Source organism: Ananas comosus, linkage group 7, assembly GCF_001540865.1.
Source record: "Ananas comosus cultivar F153 linkage group 7, ASM154086v1, whole genome shotgun sequence".
Taxonomy (NCBI): domain Eukaryota; kingdom Viridiplantae; phylum Streptophyta; class Magnoliopsida; order Poales; family Bromeliaceae; genus Ananas; species Ananas comosus.
In genome coordinates this window covers 12,475,707-12,503,215 of record NC_033627.1, presented here as the reverse complement: position 1 = coordinate 12,503,215, position 27,509 = coordinate 12,475,707, and the positions used below count along the sequence as shown (strand labels likewise).

Genomic DNA, 27,509 nt, shown 5'->3' with positions numbered 1-27,509 from the left:
ACAAACTGAACCTTAGGTTGCATGATTTCTTCATTGACTGAACTTGGGTGTAAATTGTTTCCGTATATTTGGCTGCTACCTCTTTATAGAAAAGTTGCAAGGCTTTTATTAAGTTCACAGGTATCAAAATAGGATAATATGGCAAAAATCTGTTGCTGGAATACTACGTTCATGAACATTTTGCTTCGGAGAGTATATTTGCATCTGTTTGGAAGCATGAATATCTTGATCTGTTTACCCAAGAGTTATGTGTTGTGTCAATTGGTCGCTGGAGAGTATGAAAAGATGTCTGTAATGATTAAGATTTTACTTCTGTCAAAAAGTTAAATTCATGAATTACAGCCACAACATGTTATCATTGGATTATTTGTTGCTGCATCGAATGGGTAATTATCATCATGCAGAATTTGTTGGATTCAATCAACTTTGTGGCCTCTAGTATGTTAAATGAATGGCGTACACACATTTCATTGCTTTGAAGTACAAAGGGAGATTGTTGTGGACATATATCAACTCAAATATTAAAAATCGAAGTTTAATAAAGAAAAATTAAACTTATCATTAATCTTTGGCAACATCTTGTATCAATGACATGTAGAGTAACAGCTAGAGAGTTTGATTATACTTGTCACATCACCGCGTCGAAGCCTGGCAATTGAGAGCAAGGTTCAGCAAGGTTCCCATGCATCCACCTCCTCAACATTTCCAGTGAAGCCTTGGGCTGGTCCATTGGAACCATGTGACCCGCGTCGAAGACCTGCGACGCAAACGAAGAATTTACCGAATCATTATACGTACGGTTTTAGAAGGAATCGGCCGTGATTTGGAACTTCTTTTTTCCATATTCGTTGTCATCTCCAGATGTAGTACATCTTTCATATCATTCATATATATATGTACATGATTTAGCTTGAATGCTTGCTTGTGAAACAAAGACTATAAGCTAGGGTGAAACTCATAGGTATAATATTAACTTCCATGGGCTTTTCCAGTTATTGTTGAATTTCAGAGAATGCAAACAAAGTGCTCCATAAAAAGAATTTGATGGAAACGTATCGAGTACCTTAAGGAAACTGAGAGGCCCATGATTTTTGAATAGCCCTGCTTTTAGGCCATCTACTCTAAATGTAGATTCAGGTGCTGAAACAAAGTCCTTTTGACCAGACCATTCCATGGAGTGTACCCATCTAGAGTTCCCTGTTCAGACATAAACAATTGTAATGCAAATGTGAAATGTCAAACAGTTTAAAGAGTTTTTTAGACATGATGTTTAAATATAGGGTTAGTTGATGAATTTAGTCCCTAAAGTTTGTCCTGGGTTTCACTTTTATTCTCAGAGTTTCAAATGATGGTTTTGTTGTGGCACATATTTAAACAGCGAACTAACTAGAGGACTCAATTGTTAATTTGTTATACAAAACAAACTTCAGCAAGAAAAATATTGCAATGAGCACATTATGAAGGACAAGATTGATATTCAGGTCAAACTTTCAGGGATCAAATTCATAATTTAACCTTACATGTAAATCTCAACCGATGTACAAAAAAAAGTTAATGAACAATAAATATAGTTAAAAAAGTCTTACCAAGCCAGTTACAGATGAGATCATACTCCCCAGCATACACAAGCAGCTTGATTCCGTCCTCGAGAAGTGCTGGAATGCCGACTTCCAGGTTCCTCATCCAATCTTGGAGCATGTCTTGGTGCACTGTAGGGCTACAGGAAACAAATTCTATGTCCCCCACTCCAAGTGCTTCTCTTACTGATTTCTGCTTTAGGAAACTCTCCATGTTCGAGAAGTCGTAGCAAAGACTCCCTTCGCATTGCTTCCTAATGTCATAGTACTGCAGAGATTCAAGTTCAAGATGTAAATTTATAGTAAAATCTGCAAACCGAACAATTGAGGATTTGTGGTTATAAATATGTAAAATGAGGATTTTACAGCGATTTATGTTTAAAAGCCTCAATTTTAGAAGAAAAGATGAAGATAAGTTTGCTTACATTGGTATCTCCGACGAGGTTCATTATTGAATTGAAAATAGAAGAGCAGACCATGTAGGATTCCAAACAAGATGTTGTTCCTGAAGTACCTGGAACATCATTGGTAATCGAAAACTTTTAAGCTAAAATAGGTTCCCTGATATTTAAATCGGATAATTTCGAGATACAAAGATGAGTGCAAATATGTTTGAAACATCTAAACTAATTGACACTCTACATTTGTTGCAACAGTGGAAACAAAATTCAGAAAATACAGCAAGTGCAGATCATTATCAAGTACAATAAAAATCTAGGTCAACTAAGAAAAGTGAACAAGAACAGAAATAGGAGTTACCACAAAGCTTTATTGCGAGCTCGCACGCCGGATAAAGCTTGTTGATTCTTTTGTAATCAGATTGTTGAATCAAATTCATCTCCAATGCGTAATCTGTGTAGGCTTTATACTGAATCTCTGGATCAGTGAGCCCATTGCCGATTGCAAAGCCCTATAGTACCATTTCCGAAAGAAATAATTCAATTTATCGTCTTTCACAGGTATATCCCTGGTGAATTTAAATGAAAGCACAAGCTTTAAATGAAAAAGGAATGAAGATCATACCTTCAAATTTATGTGAATACCCTCATTAGCTTTGTTTCCCTGGTGGATTCGGCTCGCGAGAGCAGGAATGTAGTGCCCAGCATACGATTCTCCGGTAATGTAAAAGTCGTTCTTCACGAATTCCGGGTGCTTAGTGAAAAATTCTTGAGATTATCAGGATTCAGTCAGAGGCTCTATATTAAAATTTTACAGCATGATAGAACTCACAAATTTAAATTTTTTTTCCACCAAACATATGAGAAAAAAAATGAAATGGAGCATAAAAAATAACAGAGAATCACCTGTAGAAAATCATACAGGTCATTGCTGACCCCTTGTTCGTCATGACGAGTGTCGCGAGCATCCGAGCTGTAGCTGAAACCGGTCCCGGTTGGTTGATCGACGTAAATTAGATTCGAAATCTGCAGTAATTGTCAAATTAATTAAAATTAAGCAATATTTTTTGTTTTATCGGTTGCATGCAAGGTTAATAACTGAGTCCTACCAATTAAACAACAAGCTTAACACATAGCGAAAAAGGTGGACATAGAGAACATAAGCTGTTAGAGCTTCTCTAGACAAAGTAATTAAAATCATAATAATAATAATAATAGTAATTCAAAATCAACAAATCCATATCCAATGAAGGGCCTGCTAGAAGCTTCTCTACCACGTTGTTTTAGCTCCATGCCTTATTATTATTATTAGAGTAGAGAAGCTACGTCAGAAGCTGAACTAAATAGATATGAAATCCATGACATGATATAATATTTAGTATTAAATATTAATGCCACAAATATGAAAAATCATTAATCAAAATCGTGAACCTAAACAATAGAAACAAGCATATATACATAAAAAAAAAAAAACCTTTCTTAAATAACAAGACCATGATGACAAATCTAACATGCAAGTGTGCTATTGGTACAATACAGCATGACACATCAGTACTTCTCGGCGCACACCTTATTTTATATGTCAGCACAGTTAACACAGGCTTATCAGTACGAGCGACACAGTAGCCGCTCATGCCAGACCTTACTGATTGGCACAACAATCCTTGAAAGTATTGAACTCACAAAACACGGCGCAATTGTAATACCTTATCCCAACCATAGTTGTTCAACACGAGGGACAAGTTGTTAGCTATGCTGAAGGGTCCGTTCTCATAGAAGACGGCCAATTCGCTGCTACAACCTGGCCCTCCTGTGAGCCAGATAACCACAGGGTCCTCCTTGCTGTTCCTTGACTCAAAGAAGAAGTAGAACATTCTACAAAGAACACAAACACAAGCCTCCATCAACAATTAGAGCATGAAACAGTAATGCCTCACTTTACGGGGTGCTATAATTCAGCCGTGAATTAAGTTTAGTAAGAATAGAAACATTGGTCCTGTTCATGGGAATGAAGCTCAGATGATCTGCCACCTATCCTCACGAAAATTGGGCCGCAACTAGATGCCGAATCTTTATATTCGGTTATAAAAAGTGTAAAATATATGGATGTTCCTTCTTCTATCCCCTATAGCAATTAAGTATATAATGGTTTTAACTTAAACACTTCAGCTTCTAAACTTTTACATATGAAAAAAAAGAAATGCTTTGGGCCCCCAACTGACATGCACTCAAGAATGTGTTTGATGTGTTTGCATCCTACATATATAAGAATTTAAGGTTAAGGGTTTAGTAATTAATTATGGAGTTTAAGATTTAATCATAATGTTTAGGGTTTAATCATAGCATTTTAGAGTTTAATAATAATATATTGCCACCTCATGAACAATATTATAGGGTACTTCATAGGGCACTCGTAGCAGCACTGTTGAAAAAAGGATTTTGCTTATTTACCCCTAGGCTACTATTCAAAATTTTCAAATTTATTCTAAAATTATTAAAATACTCTTTTAAACCCCAATCTCCATTAGTAAATCATAGGAGTTTAGAGAAATTTAAAGAAATTTTTGAAAATCAATGAGTGCATTTTGGTCAATATGGAGTATATTATATATTTTTAGAGTTTTAAATGGTATATTAGATTTTATCTCTAAAAAAAATATTGTAATCTCAGGTTGTGGCTATGAAATTAAGGGAGCTATGAGCTTAAGTTACATGAAAAAAATTTAATAATGTTAGGAATTTTACAAATTTTGAACTCGGAACTTATTATTTTAATATCATGTCTTTTAAAAAATTTGAACTATTAAACAAACAATATTTTTAATATTTATATTTAACACTAGGGAAACTTTCCAAACAATCCTTTTTTGTTTTTTTTTCAAAAAAAAGAGCACATAAAATTAAAATTAAATTATACCTCGCGCCGTAGGTATGGGGGAGGCGATAATACCCGGCGTGGTGGCCGAGCTCCGGGACGGAGGCGCCGGCGCCGGCCCCGGCGATCCCGGGGAGCCTAATCCGCCGCTCCGAGAGCCTCTCCTCGGCCGCGCCTCCGCCGCCGCGGGGGGCGGCGCCGCCTCCTCCTCCGGCGACGGCGTCCTTGGGGACGAGGTTGAGGGCGCGGATGAGCTCCTTGGCGTGGACCGAGGGGAAGCTAATGGCGCCATCGGGGAGGAGAAGGTGGTGATCTTCGGGGATAAGCGGTAATGGCGATGATGATGACGAGGAGATTAGGAGGAGGAGGAGGAGGAGGAAGGAGAGGAGGGGGAGGAGAGAGAAAGAGCTCATGTTTTTAGAGAGAGAGAGAGAGAGAGAGAGAGAGAGAGAGAGAGAGGAGTGACTGAGGAGGAGGAAGAGGAGGGAGATTTATAGAGAGAGGGAGTGAGGGGGGAGAGAGTTATTAGATGGACTCGGTCCACCACATCAGCCGTGAATCACCACTGCTTAATTTAAAGAAAAAGGAAAAAGAAAAGGTCTACTATGTGTATATACTAGCCAATCATATTTATTCTTTTGAGAAAAAATTTATAATAAAATATTTTTTTAAAAATCATGATGGGATGGGTGAATTTCAGGAGAGCAATTTGATTGGTTTGATTCACCATATCAGTAATATGATCGTTGCAGTTTAGACTTTTTCTATTGATTCAATATATTCTACATCTTTTTTTTATCCAAGTATCATCATTCTCTACTTATTACATTATTATTATTATTATGAGTCTGGCTGGAGTACTATCGATAGCATCAAGGATTTGGTGCTATCGAGATTTTTACCATTAGATTTAACTATTTAATTATTTTTACCTGTTAGATTATACTATTCAACTAATCACTCACTCAACCCTAGGGTCTCACATCATCCTAATCACCAATTTCTCAATCCGAAGGCTAAAAAATCAATAGCATCAATAGCTTTGTGCTATTAATATATTCCAGCCTAGCTCTTATTATTATTATTATTATTATATTTGAATTTTTGTAAATTTTAGAATGGAAGGTGTAAAACATACATAACTTATCTAAATTATAGATCTCTTTGAATCAGTTATCTTACTTTTTAAAAGTTTGGTTTTACTATCTGATCTTTCAATTTATTTAATTTGAATTAGCCAATAATTCTTTGAGTTTAAAGTTTAAGCTAACTACTTATTTTAATAAATTTATACTAATTAAACATGTAGAGATAAACAACGCATTCAAATTTTGAAATCGATATATCATTGACTGATTCAAATCAAACAAAGTAGAAGATTAGGTAATAAAATCAAAATTTTAAAAGATTGGATAGCTAAATCTAAATTGTTCATAGTTCAGAAAATTTTTCTATTTTTTATTAAAGAAAAATATATTGAATTATTTTATAGAGAATTGTTCATGAATTGTTCATGTTTTGATTACATGTACTTATTATTTAAACTGTGTGTATAAATCAATTCAAATTTTTTACTTTACATAGGATTGAGAAACTTTAGCAGTGCTCCAAATACAATAATAGAGGAAGATCAGGGAGAGGTCCACTGCTGACGTGGTGGACCAAATGTAGGGAAAAATTACGCCGTACTTAAGATATAAGTGGGCCCGTACTAGATGAAGAGTAAAAGAATCGAAAACAGAGGTAATATGTTGCGGTTTGATTGTGATGGCGAAATTTACTTGTGGTAAAAATGAATTTAATTTATCCCTACTGCATACTATTTTAACTTTATTCTCTGATCTTATAAAANTAGAAAACTAATATTAAAAATACCTCTTTTATGTTCCAATTATTTTAAATATACCTTTAGAGTTAAATTCTCTTGATAAACGGTTTACAATAATTATTATCTGTATAATAATTATTATTTTGTCTTTTTATATGTATCTTTCTATCATTACTGGCTTTTTTTTATTTGCCCTTAAATTAGGGGTACAAAAAATATTTTAATTTTTAGTCTTTTCAAATATACTCTTCTGCCATCACCAACATTTCTTATTTGCTCTTTAAATTAAGAGCAAAAGAGGCATTTTAATTTGTTTTTAACTCTAGTAGATATTTAACTCATATTTAACCTAAGATAACTTAACTATTGGTAACTGTAGGAGTATTTTGGAATAAGAATAGAATATATGAGGGATATATTTCAAAGAAAAAAAAATAAAGATAAATAAGTTGTTTCTGAAGTTTTGGAAGGTATATAGATAATTATCCTAAATAGTAATTATTATGCAAGATTTTCAACCGTTGGATACAATTGGAAGTGATCTCGGAAGAACGGACGGGCACGATTGCGTCGCGAGCATCGGACGGCTCAGATCGATCCTTTCGCTTTCGAGGAGGAGGAGGAGGAGGATGCTTGCACGGCCCGGGTGTTCGGGGTTTCGGTTTGCGTCCAAGGAAGAGAAAATTTATTAAAGAGTATATACTTTGCCTTACGTCCGTTTTCATTATGTTACGTCACTCTTTCTCCCAGGGATGTCGATAAGTATGGATATTCGAAATTTTATCCGAATCCAAACCCGAATGAAAAGAATATATTCGATGCTAAATGAATATAGATTTGAATATGGATATCAAAAATAAAAATCCGACGGATATGGATTCGTATATGGATTTTGACCGTACCCGGCCCGAACCCGAACCCGAACCCAAATTTATTTTGTATTATATATATATATATATATATATATNATATATATATATATATATATATATATATATATATATATATATATATATATATATATATATAAATTTGATGTTATATTTGAATTTGTATTTTAAAATTTTAGATTCAATATAATATATTTTGAAATATTGAAAAAAAAAATAACTGTTTCGGGTTCAAATTTTTGGGTTCGGGTTCGGGTTCGGGTTTCAAATTTTTTGTTTGGTTCGGATTTGGATATGAATTTTTAAAATCCGTCGGGTTCGGGTTTCGGGTTTGGAGTCGGGTTCGGGTTTTTAAAAATCCGCCCCGAATCCAACCCGTTGATATCTTTACTCTCTCCCCTCTTCTCTCTCTCTCTCTATATATATATAGAATTATATTACTATACTATCAATAGTATCAAGCATTTGGTACTATCGAATTTCAGCCGTTGGATGAAAGATTGTGCGATTAGAAATAATAGTAATCCTCTAGGGTTGACCGGATAATTGGTTGACTAGTATAATTTAATCTAATGACAGAAAACACGATAGTACCAAGAACGTAGTATTATTGATAGTAAATTAGCTAGACTCTCTCTCTCTCTATATATATAGAGTAGGATTTTAGTGCTATTAGAAGCACGGAGGTTTCTGTGCTTCTAAGTCGTTATCGATGATTGGACTTTTGAATCGACGATAAGCTCTGCTAGACTTGATCTAGTGTATTTGAACTATCTAAAAAATAAATTTGACTGATTTTTGATATCAAAAGAATTCAAAATTAATAATTTTTAATGATTGATTTATGCCGTTTGCAAGTTTAACGATGTACAATTAAGTATTCAAATCAGATGAAATTTTGATAGGAATTTTTTTATCCTATTTACAATAAGATCAATATCTTTGGTCGAAAATTTTAGTGCTACATCATAATATTTTATGAGATTTTTATTTTCAACCGTTGATTTTGAGTCATTTCGATCACTAGGTAAATAATATTAAAAAACTGTAAAATTTATTTTTAAAATAGTTTAAATACGGAAGATTAAGTCTAATGGAGCGATCATTGAATCGAAAGTCCCATCATCCAAAACGACTTATAAAGACGGAGTTCTTCGTGCTTCTAATAATACACAAGATCTACTATCTCTCTCTCTTCTCTCTCTCTCTCTCTCTATATATATATATACATATGGGTGTATCCAACTATGGTGTTTTAAAAGCACCAAATACTTAGTACTGGTAAGTTTTACACTGTTAATTTGTCCCTATAACAAATTTTACTCTTTAGATTATATTATTCCATCAATCACCTACTCAACCCTAGAAACCACTATCGTCCTAACCTTATAAATCTTCATCCAAAGATTAAAAATGTACAAGCACCAATGACTTTTCAGAAATATATAAGTAATTGTCCCTTTTTTAAATGGTGATGTGATAGATAAATTTTTTGTCAAATCAATCGTGTGTTTGTTAGAGTATTATGTTTTACCTTTTTTTAAACTATTTTTTTGGACATAAATTTGACAATTTTATTATCCAAAATTAACCGCAAAATTTTGCTATGTTTTTTCTGCTCATGATAATTTCCACATGCTAAACCATGCATGATATCCATGTACTCATCACATATCTTGGTAGAAAAATACTTTAATACTTTAATTGCCCATATATGAATTTTACAATTCTTTTCATATACTAGTGTGTTACTTTTTCATTGATTTTTTTTTTTTTACAACTATAATTGTCATGCATTCTATGTATGAATTAACATTTATACTTGTAAATCTATGCTGCGACTCAATTAAAATAATATTATGTAATTAAAATGATGTGAAAAAGTATAAAAGAACAATGCTATCTATACACTGCTGAACTACTGGTAAAATTATAATTCATTCATCCAAAGGCCCTTATTCTCCCTTTAGTCTTATCATATTTTTAATGAAATCCAAAAGAGTTTTTGTGAATTCTCGGTGAGATGAAGTGATTTTCGGTAATAAATACTTATTTTTATTACTTTGTTTATCGTAATTTCATCATTTTAAAAACTCAAGCTCTCTAAAATGGCGAAATTGACCTTTGCCCATCCTAGGCCGAAGTTAGTTATAAAAACAAATGAGACAAAAGAATGTAAATATTAATTTATCTGCTATACCTTCAGCTTTTACGTTATTTATTTTTTACCAAACAAACAGTAGAATTGGAGAAACTTCAGTTTCACGACTACAGAACAGCGAAAAAAATATAATTTTTATCTAAACTTTAGTTCTCTCGAAAGTTTATTTCAACCTAAAATTTATCTTCGGTAAAACGAACAGATCACAAGGGTATAAACTTTTTATACCGATATACGTATATATATACAAATAGCACTTTTCAATAAATGTAGCATTACTAGTAATAATGTTAGAAAAACAAATATTTAGTAGTGCATAACAAACTCACATTGTAATCTTTGCACAAATGTAGCATGCTCAAAACATTGCTATGACTTAACCAATAGAAGGACAAGTAGAAATTTGAAACAAAAACAAACAAACAAACAAACAAACAAACAAACACTCCAAATATATTTTTTTCTTTTCTTTTTAAATTAAGCGCGATCCAAAATCAAATCCGAAAGAAAAACGAAGCCACTTACTGAAGTACATATCTTACCACCGAAGCTAAGATAATAATTAATAACTACGACAGAGAAAGAAAGAATATGTAAGGAGATATGGAAGTGCGGAGATCTAGAAGACTTTGGCGACGTCCTTCATGAGGCCGGGGTTGTTGCGGCAGAAGACGGAGTACTCGTTGAAGTCGATGTAGCCGTCGCCGTCGGTGTCGATCTCGGCCATCATGCGGCGGATCTCGTCGGGCGACGTCGACCCCAGCGTGCGCAGCGCCTCCCCGAGCTCCGCCGAAGAGATCTTCCCGTCCCCGTTCGTGTCGAACCGCTTGAAGATCCGCTCCATCTCCGGGCCGATCCCTCCCTCCATCCCGCTCTTTCTTTTCTGTTGTTTGTTTGTTTGTTCGTTCGTTTGTTCTCTCGCAACTATATTAATTGTTTTGTATATTATTTTTCTAGTGAGAGAATAATATATTGAGAGAGAGAGAAAGAGGGAGGGAGTGTTGAATTTAAACGGCAGAATAGGACGTTGGAGAAATTGATGGATCTGCCTTTGGAAGCGGGGATAGGGTGTAGAGCCATTCCTTTTTCTTTTCTTTTTTTTTTTTTAAAAAAAATCCTTTTAATGTGTTGTGTCTTTTTTAAGTAGTGAGATTTTCTATACATGCATATTGGGCCAAATATAGCTGAATAATAACTCTTACTTAGGACCCATGAAACTTTGTTTGAGAGTGTGGAAGAGTGCATTATGTATGTTAAAAGAGCGCGAAAAATAAAATTCACATTCGAAGTTCTAAGTTCGAAAGTTATTTGCTTCGCATTTTAAGCTAAGTTTACTTTTAAAAAAAGGACGAAAATACTCAGCTACCTTTTGAGGGAAAAGAAAACCACATTACAATGATTTAGTTATAATATAATTTCTATTAAACATATCTAAACTTGCCAACATTAGGGGGCCAAGGAGAAATCAATAGTTTATGTATGTACACAGGTGCAATGTTTCTTTTTTTTTCCCCTTCTTGTTGGTGTGCATATTATTATTGTATTTATTTGTTCATTTTGAAGTGCTAGGGCTCAATTGTACTAAAACTTTTTCAATTTACTTGTTCCACTCTAACATGATAGTAATCGAGCACTCTCAATGCAGGTGACATTTAAAGTTCAATGCCTAATTGCTTTGCATTTTTAGCAAAATTTATTTTTTTAAAAATTGAACGAAGCGAAAAAAATACTACCTCTCTTTTTTTAAAAAAAAAAAAAAAAAACCTCTAACATGATAGTTGCTTCTACATAACTTCAAACTTCAAAAATTTTCCTCCATCTTTAAATTGTCAAAAATAAATCCTAAATCATACACATTCCATGGTAATTATACCATATTTGTTAGATTATTTCATTGTCATAACCATAACCAAAAAGCAAAGCAACATCAATACAGAATATAAAGAACAGAGAATTCCAAAAAGTCACTTATTAATGTCCCAGTTACATAAGAAATTCAACATGAAGGTAATGAGAGAAAACTAAATTATAACAAAAAGAGACAAAATTTGACAATTTAAAGGTTAAAAAACCATATTGAATCTATGCTGAAAGGTTAAAGAAGGATTCATAATCAAAAAATACATTGCGCGGCGAAGAAGAATCCTAAATTGCTCTTAGAACATCCCCTAACACACTCCATTGAGCTTTGAGCTTAAGATCACAGTGCATCGGAAAAGAGCCCAACCATGATATTTGTTAATCGAATAATCCTAAATTGCAGAGACCTTCAATCAACTAATCATCAACAATATGATGTTTTATAGGCGCATGAACAACCAAGAAAAGATTCAAGAACAATAAACATGGTGGGATTCTCCATGAATTCACATTTAAGGTTCGACAAAAGAGTAAATGTCATCTACGATTTGTTACATTTCGGTAAAAGTATGAATGAACAAAATCATATACAAAAACCTGTGATCTAAGTGAAACAGTCAAGTGTTCATATATGCAATACTCCGTTTCTATCGCCTGAAGGGTTGATAACGACCCTCACCCCAAATTCTAGGAACCATCGAACTATGATCATACCAATGTTCTTGAGATCCATGAATCATAAGAAATGGGTCCGGCAAGAGTGGTTCTTGTGGTCTATGACCTAATAGAGGGGCGAATTGAAATTGTGGGTGCTGGGGAATATACCCGAGGTGAGGGGAAGGAACTAGGACAGGATGAGGGAAATATTGCAACTGAAGAGGATTTACTATGTTTATAGGTTGGTCTACGAGAGGAGGTCGAACGACATTGGACCTCGGCAAACGGGCTTGAGTTTGGTAACTAGGGAGTCGGTTCGGGTTGGTGTGTGCAGTTTGCCTCGCCCTCTTTGTTGGAGCAGGGTTGCGTGGAGAGTCGGAGGGATCGATGTGACGTTTCGTCTTATTTTCTAGGCTTCTTTGCACAGGTGGACTAGTAGGAATGCTCTGAGGAAGGAAGCCAAACAGGAGTTCCACTAGCTTGGATGAATTGATTCGACCGGACATGAAGCGTGACAAGTTGATAAAAGAAGTTTGGATGCATTTGCAAATGATCTTCATCTCAGCTTTCCCAACCGATCGTGCGAAATTTTGTGACCGGTCCAAGAAGTCCTCAACCTACAAGAACAATGTTGAAACTGAAAGGACGGAAATTTGGAAAGTTTACGTAACAATTTTTGCACACACACACAAAAAAAAAAAAACCACATTTTCATCAACTTTGGAATTTCGGTCAAACTTTTTTTTTTTGGCAATTTGGGTTGATTTTTTTTTTATGGACTAGAATGCCTTCGGTGGACCTGGTGATTAATTTGCGTAGTAGATATCTCAGTATAGGGCATTTTAGCCCACGGGGAGATCTTCCAGCCGACAGATACAAAAAATTAAAAGTGAACTGAAATTGCAGATTCGAAAAACCCTTGACTGAGTTTATCAAATGACCTTTCACAAATGACAGAGTCATGCAAGAAAAATAAAACAAAAATCAAAAAAAATACTGAGACAACTTACACTCATGTTGCCACCCCCTGAATTCCAACTCTTGGAGATCCACGATCCTTCGTAAGTACTGGCACAAAGCCCATGCTCCCATAAACTGTCAATTGACGATAACTGCAACCAAAAAGTGGTTGAGATTGGTGAAGCAAGACATTATTCAATAAGAAAGCATGATCAAAATAAGTGATAGAAGGAAAATAAGATAGGGTCGAAACCACAAATGAATAGTTCAATGATTTCAGCACTAAATGCACAGAGTTGTAGGCATTACAGGAGTAATTTAACAGGTTTCAAAACTGCTATGAGAATACAGTTGAAACTATTGGGTCATAATTATGTAATAAGAGTACATATGTTTGCTTTCAACTGGATAAAGCTTTATTAAGATCATCCAAACTTGTAAAATATTAAGCCATATTACATAGATTGCATACCAGCGCAAGTATATTTCTCGGGAATTGATATAAAAAAACTAAAACATATAACTAGAAGTTCTACAAACATATACACTCACATTAAATATTGTTGAGGAAAATAAGTTAAATATACTAAGCAAACCAATAAGAAAAAGTATAGTTATAGAATTTTGATATTAAATTTTTCAAAATGTATTTATAAAAATATAGACATTTAACGCTTCAGAATATCCAATCCTAATCTTGAATTTCATAATTATGATATCATCATATACACCCTTCTAATAGTACCATTGATATCGTATTTCAAACAATGTTATAATGGCTACTATAAATTAATGCTGATAATGTGATTACTAGCTTTTGTAAGTGAGTTCATTGATGCTAGCTTGATAGGGAACAAATATGGCAAGCATGAGGACCTGTTAAACAGAAATTAAACTCAAGGTTTGTACCGTCATGCAAAATAGCTGTGTTCCAGGGTTAATCCACATTTAACCATTTTCATTTTAACTAATGCCAAAGAAATAAGAACACAAACAAATTAATCACTCACTTTGGTTATTAGAGTAATAAACAATTCAGCAATAGATTCTTTATTTTCCCTCCCGAATTGTTTCAACTGGACGATATTGCTTTCAATACTCGCAATGTTTGTCCCATCTGAAAAGAAAAAAAAAGGAACTTCAATAAGTTAACCAAGCAACTAAGTTTAATTTCACAAATTACGAGGACAATAATGACTATTAAACCAGAGAAGATTTAATCTTTCTCTAGGTTCCATTAGTTTGACAATTATAAATAGCTAAATGTTCCATCTCTTCATGTAGTGATGGCATTGAAAATGGAAAAGGCCAGACTGTTAAAATACATAAAATGATAAAACAGCAAAAATTACAAAAAAATCAGATAAAGACACCTTTAGGAAACATGAGCCAGCTAGGGTTTAAACGAGACCCCTTAAGGTGGCATTTCAACTCCTCTGTTCACTCAAAATATGTATTTTTCTTAGAAAAAGAAAATAATTTTAATTTCAGAACATGCTAATAAAGGCAAAGGTTCTTCACGAAAGTAGACACCACGTTCACATATTTTCCGCACAACTTATTCAATAAAGTATTTTAGTTTCAAACAATAGCGCAAGGCTCAAAATAGAAGAGTAGCATTATTAAAATGGCCACTTACTAGTTGTTAAAAACTTTTAATAATCAAAACAATTAAGTTTCAAAAGGAAAAATTGAGAATTCATAATTGTAATTGTTCAACTACTAAGCAAGGGTAGAAAATGGGATCACTAAAGTTTGTCTTGAAAAATTAAGAAAATACCTTTCAAAAATGCAGAAAAGGGAGGCAATATTGGGGGATTCCGGGTCTGTGCTGTACAATAAATCATTTGGAGAGGATTTAGACAAAATTATAGAGTCTCAAAAAGGAAAGAGAAATCATAAAAAATGAACTTTTATGGCAAACAAAGCGCTTAAAATAGAACAAGTAGGACAAAAGAAGTCTAAGCTTTGTAGGTTCTGTTAAAAAATAAACCATGTGTTTGATACCAATGAAATCAGAGAGTAAAAATCAAAGCCAATATTAAGATCTTCAAGTACCTGCAGATGAAAAGCAACTAAAGATATTATGGACATAGAGCTCACTGTACGATCTTTTGGGCTGTTAATATCATGTGCTTTTGCCCACGTCTTCATCTGCAAGGAAAACCAAAATAACCCATTTTAGAAGTAGGCAATTTCTTATCTTTACTTATGAAACATGACACCTTTTACTTAGGCTTTGGTCCCCGTTTGGTTTGTCATCGAGGCAACTTCTCTATTACCAGTGTAGAAGCTTCCAGTAGGTGTTTTACAAACGAGAAGTCTGAAGCTCTTGTTGTGGTGAAAGCTTAAGCAAGCTTGCCCCAAAACGCAGAAGCACAAATTGGAAAGCTTCTAGCCGTTGAGGAAAGTTTTTATAAAAATTTAGCTCTTCTTTGAACAGCTCTATCCAAATAACACTTTTGCAAAAGCTCCAGATAGACCAAATAGGTCCTTAGATTATTCATCATCTTATTTGTGGAATAAAAGTTATTTCAAATACGTTCCAACAAGGGGGAGAAGAGGAACAAATGAACCCGAGAAATTTTTAAATGAGAAAAAATTTGCACGAGGAAAGAAAAGGGAGTGGAATATACAGGTTCTCCTTACGTAAGCAGAATAGAGCATACAAAGTGCATTTCGGTAGATAAATATTCCCAAGCAGTAGCTATTGAATGAAGCCAAAAAGGAGCTTACACTACCAGATAACTTAGTATCCTAAACCTTTCGTCAATTGATGAAACAAGTGAGAAAATCCTGGATCTTGTGATCCCATCCTTGTTTTCAACTGAAATATCACACTCGACTCCAGTTCCACGGTCTATGACTTTGAGGACTGGTACTCTAGCGTGCAATACAGGTAAGACCCCAAAGACAATTCCTCCCCCTGGAATCTCAAAGTGAATTTGTAAACATAAGAAATATGCTCTAGTAATGGAAAAATGCATAACAGTAAAGAGTAAAATTTCATATGAATGCATGACCTATTGATATTCTATTACGAGATATTTAAACATACACCCCTGCATAATACGTACATGCACGCACGCACGCGTGCACACACAAAATCGTAAGTTGCAAATAATCAACTTACTTTGATGAGCATACAGACGTTTGGCAAGTTTCCTAAGAGTAGAAATCTTGTTCTCTCGAGCAAAGTTAGTCGTAGTATCATCACTGAAATTAACAGACAGGTCCAGATCACTTGTCGCTGTAAATAAGTCCATGGTGAAAGATCCAAATGCATCCACAATTGGAAATCCATTGCTATTACCTGAAACGGAAAAAATAAAACAAAAAAAAAGATTAAAGCCATCAAAAGCTAGAAATTAGAAACTCATTCCAAAAAGAAACAGGAGAAAAAACATGCTCATTGATTAGTGAAATGGAATACACGATCTTAAATGGAGGAGTCAGCATTTTACTGTTTTAATGCTAATGCAGATATTTATACCCAGACACATTATTACGGATAGTCTGCACACTAGTTGCCCGCATCTTTAGATACACTATCTATAAATTGATTAAAACCTGTTATCAACAGCATAGTTATAAAAATCTTTCGCATCTCGGTCCCTAAAAGGATGTTCAAGTGACAAAGTGCAAGATATGCTAAATGGAAGACAGCAGACAGGTCAACGTGTGGAGGGGAAAAAAAAACTAATTACAGGGGCTGTACTAGTTTGTTTTAAATCACACAGAACCATATAAAATGAAGTGCTAAAAACCCAAAAGATAAATGAGTAACATAAAACAAAATAAATAAAAACAGTAATAAAAGATTAATTGCAGAAGACCTACAAAATATATCATGGTTTGCCCCCATTACACATGGAAACCTATATATTACATCATAAACCAAAAAATTCATCACTTTGCCACCTCCACCAGATCATGTTGGCTGATATGCATCACTTAATTTATATGCCAAAATAGGCATAAAATGTAGGTTTTAAAATTTCCAGGGTGGCGTGAAAACTGCTAAATTTGTAACGCGATTACTACATTTTAGCTAACAGTCATAATCTAACAGACAAACAAATAGAAAATAAATGCACATTGTACTTGAATGACATACGTAGAAACAGGTGTATGTCATTAATAGCTAACTAGACTTAGCTTCTGCTTCTGAACAAGGATCTTATCACATGACAACTTGAAACTCTTCTGCATAAACAAAAAGAAAGGATGCTGGCAGAACACATCCATTACCAAAGATCTCAGTAGCCATAATATTGAAAACCCGAACCAGGGTTCTTCGGTGTTCATAGTCGACTGGCCTAGGACGTAGATTGCCATAGACATCGATAAGTACTCCGTCAAGACTAGAAACAAGTGCAGGATTGAGCGATATCTTTTTTGACTCCTTTAACTCTCGCTTTTTTGCCCGCTTGCATAATGCTAGAAAAAGAATATGAAAGAAAAGACAAGAAAAGGTAAAGAACAAAGCATTTCTTAATTGATTTTCAACATAAAAACAGAAAGAAATGAAGTTCAAAGATAGGGAAAAGATCATCACAAAAAATAGATGCTTCCAATCTAACAGAACTTTTAGCTCAGCAAAATCTCATCTTGAATAGTAATTCTCCAACTTGATCTTGCCACTTTACTCCATGCAAAGAAAAATAATGCTAATTTTTCCTAAAAAATGCTTGAACAACACCATAATTTCCTTGGGATCTCCATAAGTGTTTCTTCCTTCCTACTTTAGTGTAGATTTGAATACAAGAAAATACTGCATATAATTTTCAAAAAGCTTGATAAGGAACTCAAAAAGAATAAAAGAGAAGTTCTTTCTTTATCCGTAAGATTGTTTCCATTTTTAGTTTCCAAAGTTACCCATGGAATCAAAAACACCCTGAGAAAGAATAAAGGGAAAAATCTACTGACTTTTGTAGTGGTTTGATTATTCATAGTGGTATATCAAGTATACTCTAGAAGAACGCCAATTCAGACAAGAAATAATTAGCTAACTAGAGAATTGCTTTAGCCAAGTATTAAGGGCCTATTTGGTCCGTCTGGCATTACTGCAGCAGTTCTGCTAGCATAGAGCTTTTTGAAGCCAACAGCTTCTTCATTGCAATCACCCCACCAGCTCTAGCTGCCAGAAGCACGTGCTTCAATATTGCAGATTACGCTTTAGGAGCCTAAAAGTTTATTTTTGCTTGCAGTGGCTAGAAGCTCTGCATCTAGCTTGCAAAATATATCACTTTTGCTTCTCCTGTGGAGAAGTTGTACGAGAAGCTGACAAACAGGTTTCAAATACCAGATGATGATTTCTTAAGAAAGTCAACCGCATAAAACCACTATATTACACAATACCTGCAGTACTTAACGTCATGGCATTGAACCTGCAAATGAATAAAGCGAATAATTTAGTGGGGATGCTGATTCGTATGTTTTCAGTGCCAGTAAATGCTAGATTAAAATATTACAAACCTTACCTGAACCATAGCGCATTTTGAATCAGGCACATGAACTATAAAAATGTTGATTCTGCTACCTAGCCTACCATTACTTTTGGTTTTTGAACAGTTTATATAATAAAACTTATAGAATAGACAATTACATTAAAGAATCCTCCACAAAAAAGACAGTTATAAATACTGTTAAAATATGACAAAAATGTACCTAAATCAACAGTAGTGAAAGCTGGTAGTATATAAAAATTCATGAAGTTCACGTGACCTTCTCAAAATGCACTATAGTTCACATAAGTTTTGTATACTTTTGGCTAAAAGCTAATAAGAAGTATGATGATCGATGAAAACTATATATTTATGAAGAACAAGTAGCCAACAAGTCTTCTCCAAACTACTCGTTATCAGATCAAAATAAAATTTATTTCAAGTGTATGGTAATAATATTTTTTGCATTTAGCACAGCAGTTGAAAAAATATAGCACCCATTACATTGACAGAGGTCACTATTCTAGAGGAATGTAATAATTGTCAAAAAGCAAAACGTAAACAACACCAAATTTGAGAGGAAAGTTTCAACTTGTTGCTGCATTGCTACAATTTCCATATGAAGCTTTTTGAACAAATAAATTGCCCAAAATAACCTCGTGAAGCACCATCATGGCCATAATACAATCCTAGAGACAAACTATTATGACACACACAACAAAGAAAAAATATCCCCGGACTAATCATATAAAATTAATTCAGGTAATTTAGAATCAAACTATTATTCAAGATCTTCTGGGTTTTGAAATATGCCAGCTCAAACCCCTCAAAACTAACTGTTATGACACACACCAAAAAAAAAATCCCCGGACTAATCATACAAAATTAATTCAGGTAATTTATTGCATGAAAGTAGATAATTCTAGAACTAAAGGAAGTGACACAAAAAACAAGGGTTCTCAGTGCACCAAACTATCAATTTCAAGAAACTATTAGCAAGCATGCACATTATAAGCATCTTATAACTTCTATATGCTATTAAAACCAAATTATTATTCAAGAATTCATGATTCTGTAGTGCACGAACTCGAAGCACTCAACAACCAACCAACTGTTACAACTTATTAGCATTCAAAGAGACCCCTAGAATAATCATATATAACTAATTCAGGCAATTTACTGCATGAAATCACAGATCCTATAACCAAAAAGGGAAATTTCCATGTTATATGACACTAACTATTATCTTTATAAGTTCTTCGTGGTACTTGAACAAAAATATTATTCACAAAACCAAGTTAATAGCACTCCAGAAAAATCCCAAGAATAACTAAATCAGGTAATTATTACGTAAAATCAAATGATACTACAATTTCCACAGACGCAGTATTAAGCTTCTCCTCGCGCAAAACTAAGAAGAAAATCAGCAAACAACAACCCTGAACTAATACAACATAAGCTCTCATTTTAACATATTTATTCATAAATTCTTCTTAAAAAACCTATTTATCAGTAAGAAAAAAAAGGAGGAGAAGAAGAAGAAGAAGAGAAAACCAAAACCAATCCAGTTAAACGCAAACCCATCTGGAAATTTCCATGGAAATATGCTAAAAACGGAAAAATTAAGCGACCCACGAAGCAGGTAAGATCCCATTAAAAGAAATAAAGAAGAGACAGGATTAAAAAAAAAAAATTTAACAAAAAAGGAAGAACCTTGATAGGAGATCGAGAAACTACAGAAGCCCAATTGAAAGAAAGACCGGATTGTAGCACCAAAAATTACCAAAAAAAAAAAAGGAAAAAAATGGGGAAAGATTGTGAGGAAACATGTAGAATGATATGAATAACAAGTTAGATCTGAATAGGCAAAATAAAAATTTAAAAAAAAAGAGAGGGAGAGAAAGAGAGAGAGAGAGAGAGAGAGAAAAAAGAAAAAAAAAAGACCTTTGGATCGAGAGGGAGTCGAAGAGGAGTGTTTCAGGGGGTAGCGGCGATGGGATATGAGTTGTAAAATGTCGAGGGGTTGGGTTTAAAATTGGGCTTCGAATAGAACAGGAAGAAGAGTATTGGAGTTGCAGCGTGAACCGGGCCTACCACGTCAGCCGTGGACCGGTGTGCTCTCTCCTCTCTCTCTCTCTCTAAAATTTTTGAGTTTTACAAAAAAAATTCTGAATACAAATCTGAAACGTGGGTGAAGCGTTGGAATCACCAAGTTGGTAATTTGGACGTGCACGTTAATAATGAATTAAAGGACCTTTTTTTTTTCCATTTAGTCCCCTCATTCCCTCAAAAAAAATTTTACACATAGCCTTAATAATTTTATATTTACATAAATAATCTGTTTTTTTGTTATCATTCGAAAACTTAAATGATATTTTTAAGTTGAACATAATGATTGAATCACCATGTACATTTCCTTCTATACGAACTAGAGTGTAGATATAAACACGACATGTTAAAACACGATGATTCATCTATTGTATTCAACTTAAAAATACAAACATTATACTGAAAAGGACCATATGCGCAAATATAAATTTATTAAATCATTTGTAAAAAAATAAAAAAAAAAAGGCTAATGCAAAAAAAAAAAAAAAAAAAAAAAAAAAAAAAAAAAAAAAAAAAAACCGGAGTTAAATCATATTGCACTTGAACGTTCGTACAACTCAGCATCTGCCCACGTACGTAAAATTTAAAAATATTTTATTTGTTAAAATATAGGACACACATCATTCAATTTTACTCACCTAAATCTTTTGATAGCACATAGCTATATTGGCGACAACATCTTAAATCGCATAGATGTTATTATTTTGCGTATAAATAAAGCATATAAAAATTTTAACTTCTATAGGCACCATTACATAAATAATCTATAAGACTAACGTAAAAAAAAAAAAAAAATTTAAAAAAAATCACACTACCATTCAATAAATTAGAAGAAATGATATTCAAATCAGTGAGATCCATGGAGACAAGAAAAATAAAAAGAGGTTCATTTGTCACTCTGACCCGAGACATTTTTTTTCTTTTAGATTACAAGAACATTATGAACAACAGTGTAAACAGCAGAGGCAAAAACCGAAATTTTTTTTTTTAAAAAAAAGGCTGAACAATTATAAACACCAGGAGAAAAAAAAAAAACAAAAGGTGAGAGAAAAAGGAACATTTCCAATCAATAAAATTTCACACCAAATCAGGCCATTTTTGTTTTGTTTAATGGATATTTGATTTTTTGTTTCCTCTTCTTTTTCCGTAATTTACATGATGGAGTAAGCGCGGATAACCTCAACAATGGGCGCACGGCACAGCGGGCACTTACCGCCGCTTCGGACCAGCTCGTTGGCGCATTTCGAACAAGTGCACATGTGGCCACATCTATTTTTCGCAACAGATAAATCGAATAGTGAGTGTCACTCGAAAAGAATAATACCAAAATAGCGGAAGGTTTCAGAGACGAACCTGTACAGAAGGGAGTCGATTTGAGTGTCGCAGCATATGCAACAAGTTCCTTTTCTCACTTGAGTCCACTTCGATCCCTCGGATGACTCCTCGGTGATCCCTGGAATAACAAAAAGCATGGATATTAATGGTACACAAGGTGTTGACAATGATTAACTTGTTCGTCGAATAGTCCAACACAATCCAAAAGAACTGTTGTTAACCCCATCGAGCGCAGGCAAATGAAAGAGCCAATGAGAAAGATGATGTTGATTTCACAACTTTCCCCCCATTAAAGAACTGAGCTTTGGTCGATACCAGCAGATTTTTGTTTTTCTTTTTGTTTTTTTTTTGGGGGGGTTTCTGAAAGATGATTCAAAGATGCATAGAAAGGTAGGAACCACTTTCGACTGTCCGAATCAACACAATTAAGAATGTCATCAATGAAGAAGGGGCTGATCTACAGTAGGAGTGTACTAACCTTGCCCAATAAAGCGGTTTAGAGCTGCAGAAACCTCCTGTCTAACTGAACGTTGTATCTCAAGTTGCATATCCATACAGGCTTCGAGCATCCGCTGCATTTGGCTCATGCCTTGCTGAAGTCTAGCCATGTCAGCCCTAAGATCATTAATAGCATCCCATTCCTGCATCGACACATCACAACATTAGTTTCAGCTTCAGTTACAAGAGAAACTTCCAGTTTCTGACTCTCAGTAGTCGAAGAAGAAAATTCAGCGAGTGAATGAAAAGAAGTACAAAGGACGTATTCTCAAGTATATGCTTGCACAATCTTCAGCAGGGCTAAACAGGTTCAACTTCTGAAAATCAGGAGGAAGGGAGAGCGTACAATTTCTGAACGGTGCATGCTCTGTCTGGTCCAGTTATTGTGATGATATTGAGAGTGCCATAGGGGTTGCCGAGGTGGCAGAGGCGGTGGCAACGGTGGAGGTGGAATCATGAGAGGAGGCCTTTCGACGGGATCCTGAACCTCCCGGTTTTCTTCCTCTCTTTGCTGCTCCTCATTTTCCTCTGGGGAAGTGGGGGTCGGCAATGTTCTTTCCACATCCCAATTGAGGGTGCCGCGACTTTGCCTTTGAATATAGGATAGTATCAATTGGTCTAGACTTTCACGGAAACCACTGTGAAGAAGATTAGAAACACTTCTCCTGCAAAAAGAGTGAAGCAGTTAGACAAATATATAGGGGAGAATAGAGCATAACAACAAATGGTGCATTAAGCGCTTGTTTTGTCATGTTTCTATTTCAAAAGTAACGGCTAGACATTTGGTAAACAAATATCTGAAGCTTTTGCTGCGGCAGAAAATTGAAAAGAGCTTCTACGCAATAAAAGCAAAGCCTCGTATTCAAGCTTCTACTTCTGTTCCGGTGGGAATCTGTCAAGAAGACATAAGTTCAAATGCTGTTTAGTGTTTATTTCGAACAACTCTATTCAGACAACACTTTTCTACAAGTTCCAACCAAGTCAAACAAGCGCTTGAATCTTCTTCTTTTTTAGACAAGCTGCAAATTACCTGCTTAATAGCTCCCTGAGTTCCCCACTGTAAACATTGTCATCATCAGGGGGAATGAATCTATTGGCTCTTCCAGTGGGGGTGGAGCGTCGACCGATTGGAGGATTAGGATGGTCATCATCCTGCCAGTTCTCAGCAGTGTCACGAGATTCACCATCATGCCACTCTCCAAGAACTTGTGGGAGATGAGCATCATCTTCTTCTCCATCTTCATCTTCTGGTGCTTCGTGGGCCCATTCCTGCTCCATATTCTCCTGCCAGTTCATACCAGATTCCTCTCCGGTCTCTTCATGGTCCAAATTCTCCTGCCAGTTCATACCAGATTCCTCTCTGGTCTCTACATGGTCTGTGTCTTCTTCATGCCAGATCTCATTTTGAGTTTCAGCCTCTTGCATGTTGGCCGTACCATTACGAGTGCTATATTCTGACCCAGCAGTTGTTTCTTGCTCTTCTCTTTGTTGAAAATTGATATTCTCGCTGCCTGATTGAGGTGGTTCCGGGTTATCATTAGGACTTTCTGATGCATTGTTTGATTGGGATTGTTCATTTCTCGGTAAGGTAACATTTTGAACAGCTATAGCATTGGATTGGATAACAGCTTGGCCTCGAACAATATTCTCTAATCTGAAGCGAAATCCCTCCCTATTTAACATGCAAATATAGTTATTCTAAAGATCCAAAACCATCTTAGCACTGGAGCTTACTAGCCTGTTAAATATAAAATTATATAAACACCGTTCTCTAAACAGCTTAAGCTTTTAGAGTACAACGGTTGTTTCACATGGTATCAGAGCAGGAGGTTCTTAGTTCGAGTCACGCCAGGCTCCTAGCATATTAATTTCCTCCCATTTAATTCAAGACCACATCATGGGCCGACTAAAAAGTCTCGAGCCCAGACGTGAGGGGGAGTGTTAAATATAAAATTATATAAACACCATTCTCTAAACAGCTTAAGCTTTTAGAGTACAACGGTTGTTTCACATAGCCTCAAGTGTCAAGTTTCTATGAAGATACTTGGGGAAAAGCTACTAGGAAAAAGGAAAAGAAAACGGACAAGAAAATCAGCAAGCAACAACCTATGACTTAGTGAAGTGCACAGAAGAATTTATCGCACATTGAACCAATCTGTTAATATAATGAGGTTTACATTGGATAGTGAATAATTTGAAATTTCCACTGAAGTAATAACACGAATACAGTTTGCACAACAACTAAAAGAATAAATTGACGAACTGTCTTTATCATATTTTAACTATCTTCAACACAGCTCAAATTTCATTTTGATTGATATCATAGCAAAGTGCATGAATTGTTCGCAGCAATTTTCAAAAATCTAAAGCTCCAGTGAAAAGTTCATGAAAAATGTGAAGAAATAGAAAATCGAAGCATCACGAGATATAAATTTGTTGTGTTGATCAATCTTTGCGGTATTACAGCTCATATAGATTATACTAACAACAATGTTATAAAAACAGATAACGAAGCTAGGACTGATATATTCAAGATATAAAGTGTGGTACTGAAAATCAAACACTAACTGCCGAAAAAGAATACTGACCGATCATATATGGAACAAAACTAAGAGGCAGAAAGCACTAAAATAAAAGGAAACAGTCTTTTAAATTTGTACACAATCAAATTACAATTTCATACCTAAGTAGAAAGATTCACGAAGTACGTACCTAAGATATAAACCCACTTAGCATCAAAAGAGTAAATTACATTGGCACAGCAGGTTTTATCACTAACAAAGCAAAAACTCCGAACTTGATCAGCCTTCTATATGTCCTGACCTAATTAAATGAACCTACTCCAAATACAGAAACAGCTCGGTTAGTTTTACTAACTAATTCTCCTCCATACTTAAAGAGCACCTAAAAGAAGATGGTAAACCTCCAACATAGCATACTTAAATCAAAATATTCTGGAAATCTCCTTCCATACCTCCTCTTACTTGTCTCTTCTTTCTCTTCCACACATGCCCAGGGGCTCCCTATTTTCTCCTTTCTCTTTTCTTCTTTTTCTTTCTTTTCTCTTCATTTTTTTTTCCCTCCTAGAGTGATTTGTGGAACTATTTGTTTATTATAACTTGATGTTTTGTTTAATCTAGTAGGGATATAGTTGAAAAATTCTCAAAGCATTTTTATTAGCCAGTGGAAACATGTTTTATCATGCCTCATTTGTTTCATCCCATTATTACGAGGCTAATTCTGCGTCTGCAACACATGACATCCAGGGTTCAGGTTGCAAGCACGAAAGACAATTAGCCACACCCTCTGTATTACAATCTATGGGAAAAATAATTAAATTTGTTGGAGCCTCAATGAAAAATATTAACTCAAGCAAGCGCTTCATCTTAATGCACGAGAAGCTTAGATCCGCAACTTGATGTTAAATTTAATTATTTTCGTCATTAGTCGGCAGTTCATCTTAATGCACCAAAAACATACACTATTAGCTCCGGATAGGAGTAAAGATTGTGCGATTGGAAATGGCACTATATTTATATACTACTACCTCCTATTAATTTCCTAATTGTTACTGGTTCAACAAAGAACAAAGATTAAAGTGATAAAATTAAGGGACCAACACGGGCCGAAAATTTGGGAGCAGAAAGAAAAGGATACAGTTTATTACCGACAGTACACATAACCAATGCATACCTCAAACCAGAGACAGGATGCCGTTGCCTTAGCAGACCCAATTCCCTTGTTGCAGCAGAAGGCGGCCTCTCATCCTCAGTTGTTACTCCATTTCTCAGGAATCTACCTCTAAGAAGAGCCTGGAATAGTTATTTCCATTTCCGGTTAGAATTAAATGCAACAAATTCGAACCGTAATTCCCTAAAACAAATGTTAAGTAACATTCTAAGTGCAAAATTCCTACAACCTGCAAGATCGAAGTCCTAACCTGGATACGATTCCGGTGAGCGAAATCTGACACGGCACGATGCTCCGACAGGTTCTGCAGCTCCCCCTGTCTCTCTCTCGCCATCCGCATGACCAATTCGAGCCGCGCCTGCCGGCCCCGGATCCTCAACAAGTCCCGCCTTATGTGCTCCGGAGGGCCGTCTTCGTGATCGGTGACCGATCCCTCCCTCTCCTCCCGCCCGCGGCTCGCACGGGCGTCCATCTGCTGGCTGGCCATCTGCACCCACTCCCGCACCAGCCGCACCCGCTCCCGCTCGATCTCGCCGAGCACCTCGGCGCGCGGGCTCTCGTCGGGGCGGTGCGGAACCCGCGCGGCCGACGCCGACGCCGACGCCGACGCGTCGGCCGCTCTCGGTCATCCACTCGCGCACGATCTGCCGCACCCTCTCCCTCTCCCGCTCGCCGTAGACGATGTCGGGGGACTGCTCCCTGCTGGATCCCCGATCTTCTTCTTCTTCTTCTTCTTCTTCTTCTTCTTCTTCTTCCCCGTGAGGGATCGAAGAGCGGAGGGTTTGGTGTTCCCACTGGTTGTAGCCGTTGAACTCGCTCTCGCTCGCGGCTTCGGAGCCGCTGCGGAGGTCGTGATCCCGGGCGGCGGCGCGGCGGAGGCGGGCGGAGGCGGAGGAGCGCCGGTCGCGGGCGGCGGCGGCGGAGACGTCGGCCTCGAGCTCGCGCCACATCTGGAGGATGGAGGGGGCGCGCGCGGAGGCGGGGGGGTCGGCTGAGGAGGCGGCAGAGGAGGCGGCGGCGGCGGCGGCGGAGCGGCGGGGCTCGCGGAGGAAGGAGGAGTCGAGCATGGAGACGGTGTGGAGCCCCGCGAGCGCCATGAGCTCGGACTCGCGGCTGCGCCGCTCCTCCACCGCGGCGATCACCGCCATGTCCTCCGCCTGGCGCGCCGCCCACCGCCCGAGGATCCGCGAGTGGCGGCGCGCCGCCGCGGAGGACTCGGCGGCG

General features: G+C 36.1%; 2 protein-coding genes and 1 pseudogene across 2 annotated transcripts; all 3 read right to left on the bottom strand.

The window, feature by feature from the left end:
* LOC109712706 (serine carboxypeptidase-like) lies at positions 442 to 5,263 on the bottom strand. Its single transcript, XM_020236444.1, has 9 exons — positions 4,893 to 5,263; positions 3,682 to 3,850; positions 2,882 to 3,001; positions 2,601 to 2,729; positions 2,337 to 2,487; positions 2,003 to 2,091; positions 1,587 to 1,845; positions 1,064 to 1,197; positions 442 to 757 (listed from the first exon to the last, which is right to left on the bottom strand). Exons 1-9 carry the CDS (start codon positions 5,261 to 5,263, stop codon positions 629 to 631), a joined length of 1,551 nt encoding a protein of 516 aa, XP_020092033.1. The 3' UTR covers positions 442 to 628.
* On the bottom strand, positions 10,106 to 10,692 carry LOC109713392 (polcalcin Phl p 7-like). Its single transcript, XM_020237450.1, has one exon. It carries the CDS (start codon positions 10,595 to 10,597, stop codon positions 10,349 to 10,351), a length of 249 nt encoding a protein of 82 aa, XP_020093039.1. The 5' UTR covers positions 10,598 to 10,692; the 3' UTR covers positions 10,106 to 10,348.
* Positions 11,836 to 27,503, bottom strand: LOC109713490 (annotated as a pseudogene).

Coding starts and splice junctions, on each gene's coding strand:
- LOC109713392 (XM_020237450.1), bottom strand. CDS start 10,597: ATGGAGGGAGGGATCGGCCCGGAGATGGAGCGGATCTTCAAGCGGTTC.
- LOC109712706 (XM_020236444.1), bottom strand. CDS start 5,263: ATGAGCTCTTTCTCTCTCCTCCCCCTCCTCTCCTTCCTCCTCCTCCTC. Junction 2,730..2,881: donor ACCTGTATGATTTTCTACAG/GTGATTCTCTGT, acceptor TTTTTCACTAAG/CACCCGGAATTCGTGAAGAA. Junction 1,846..2,002: donor ACCTCGTCGGAGATACCAAT/GTAAGCAAACTT, acceptor GAATCTCTGCAG/TACTATGACATTAGGAAGCA.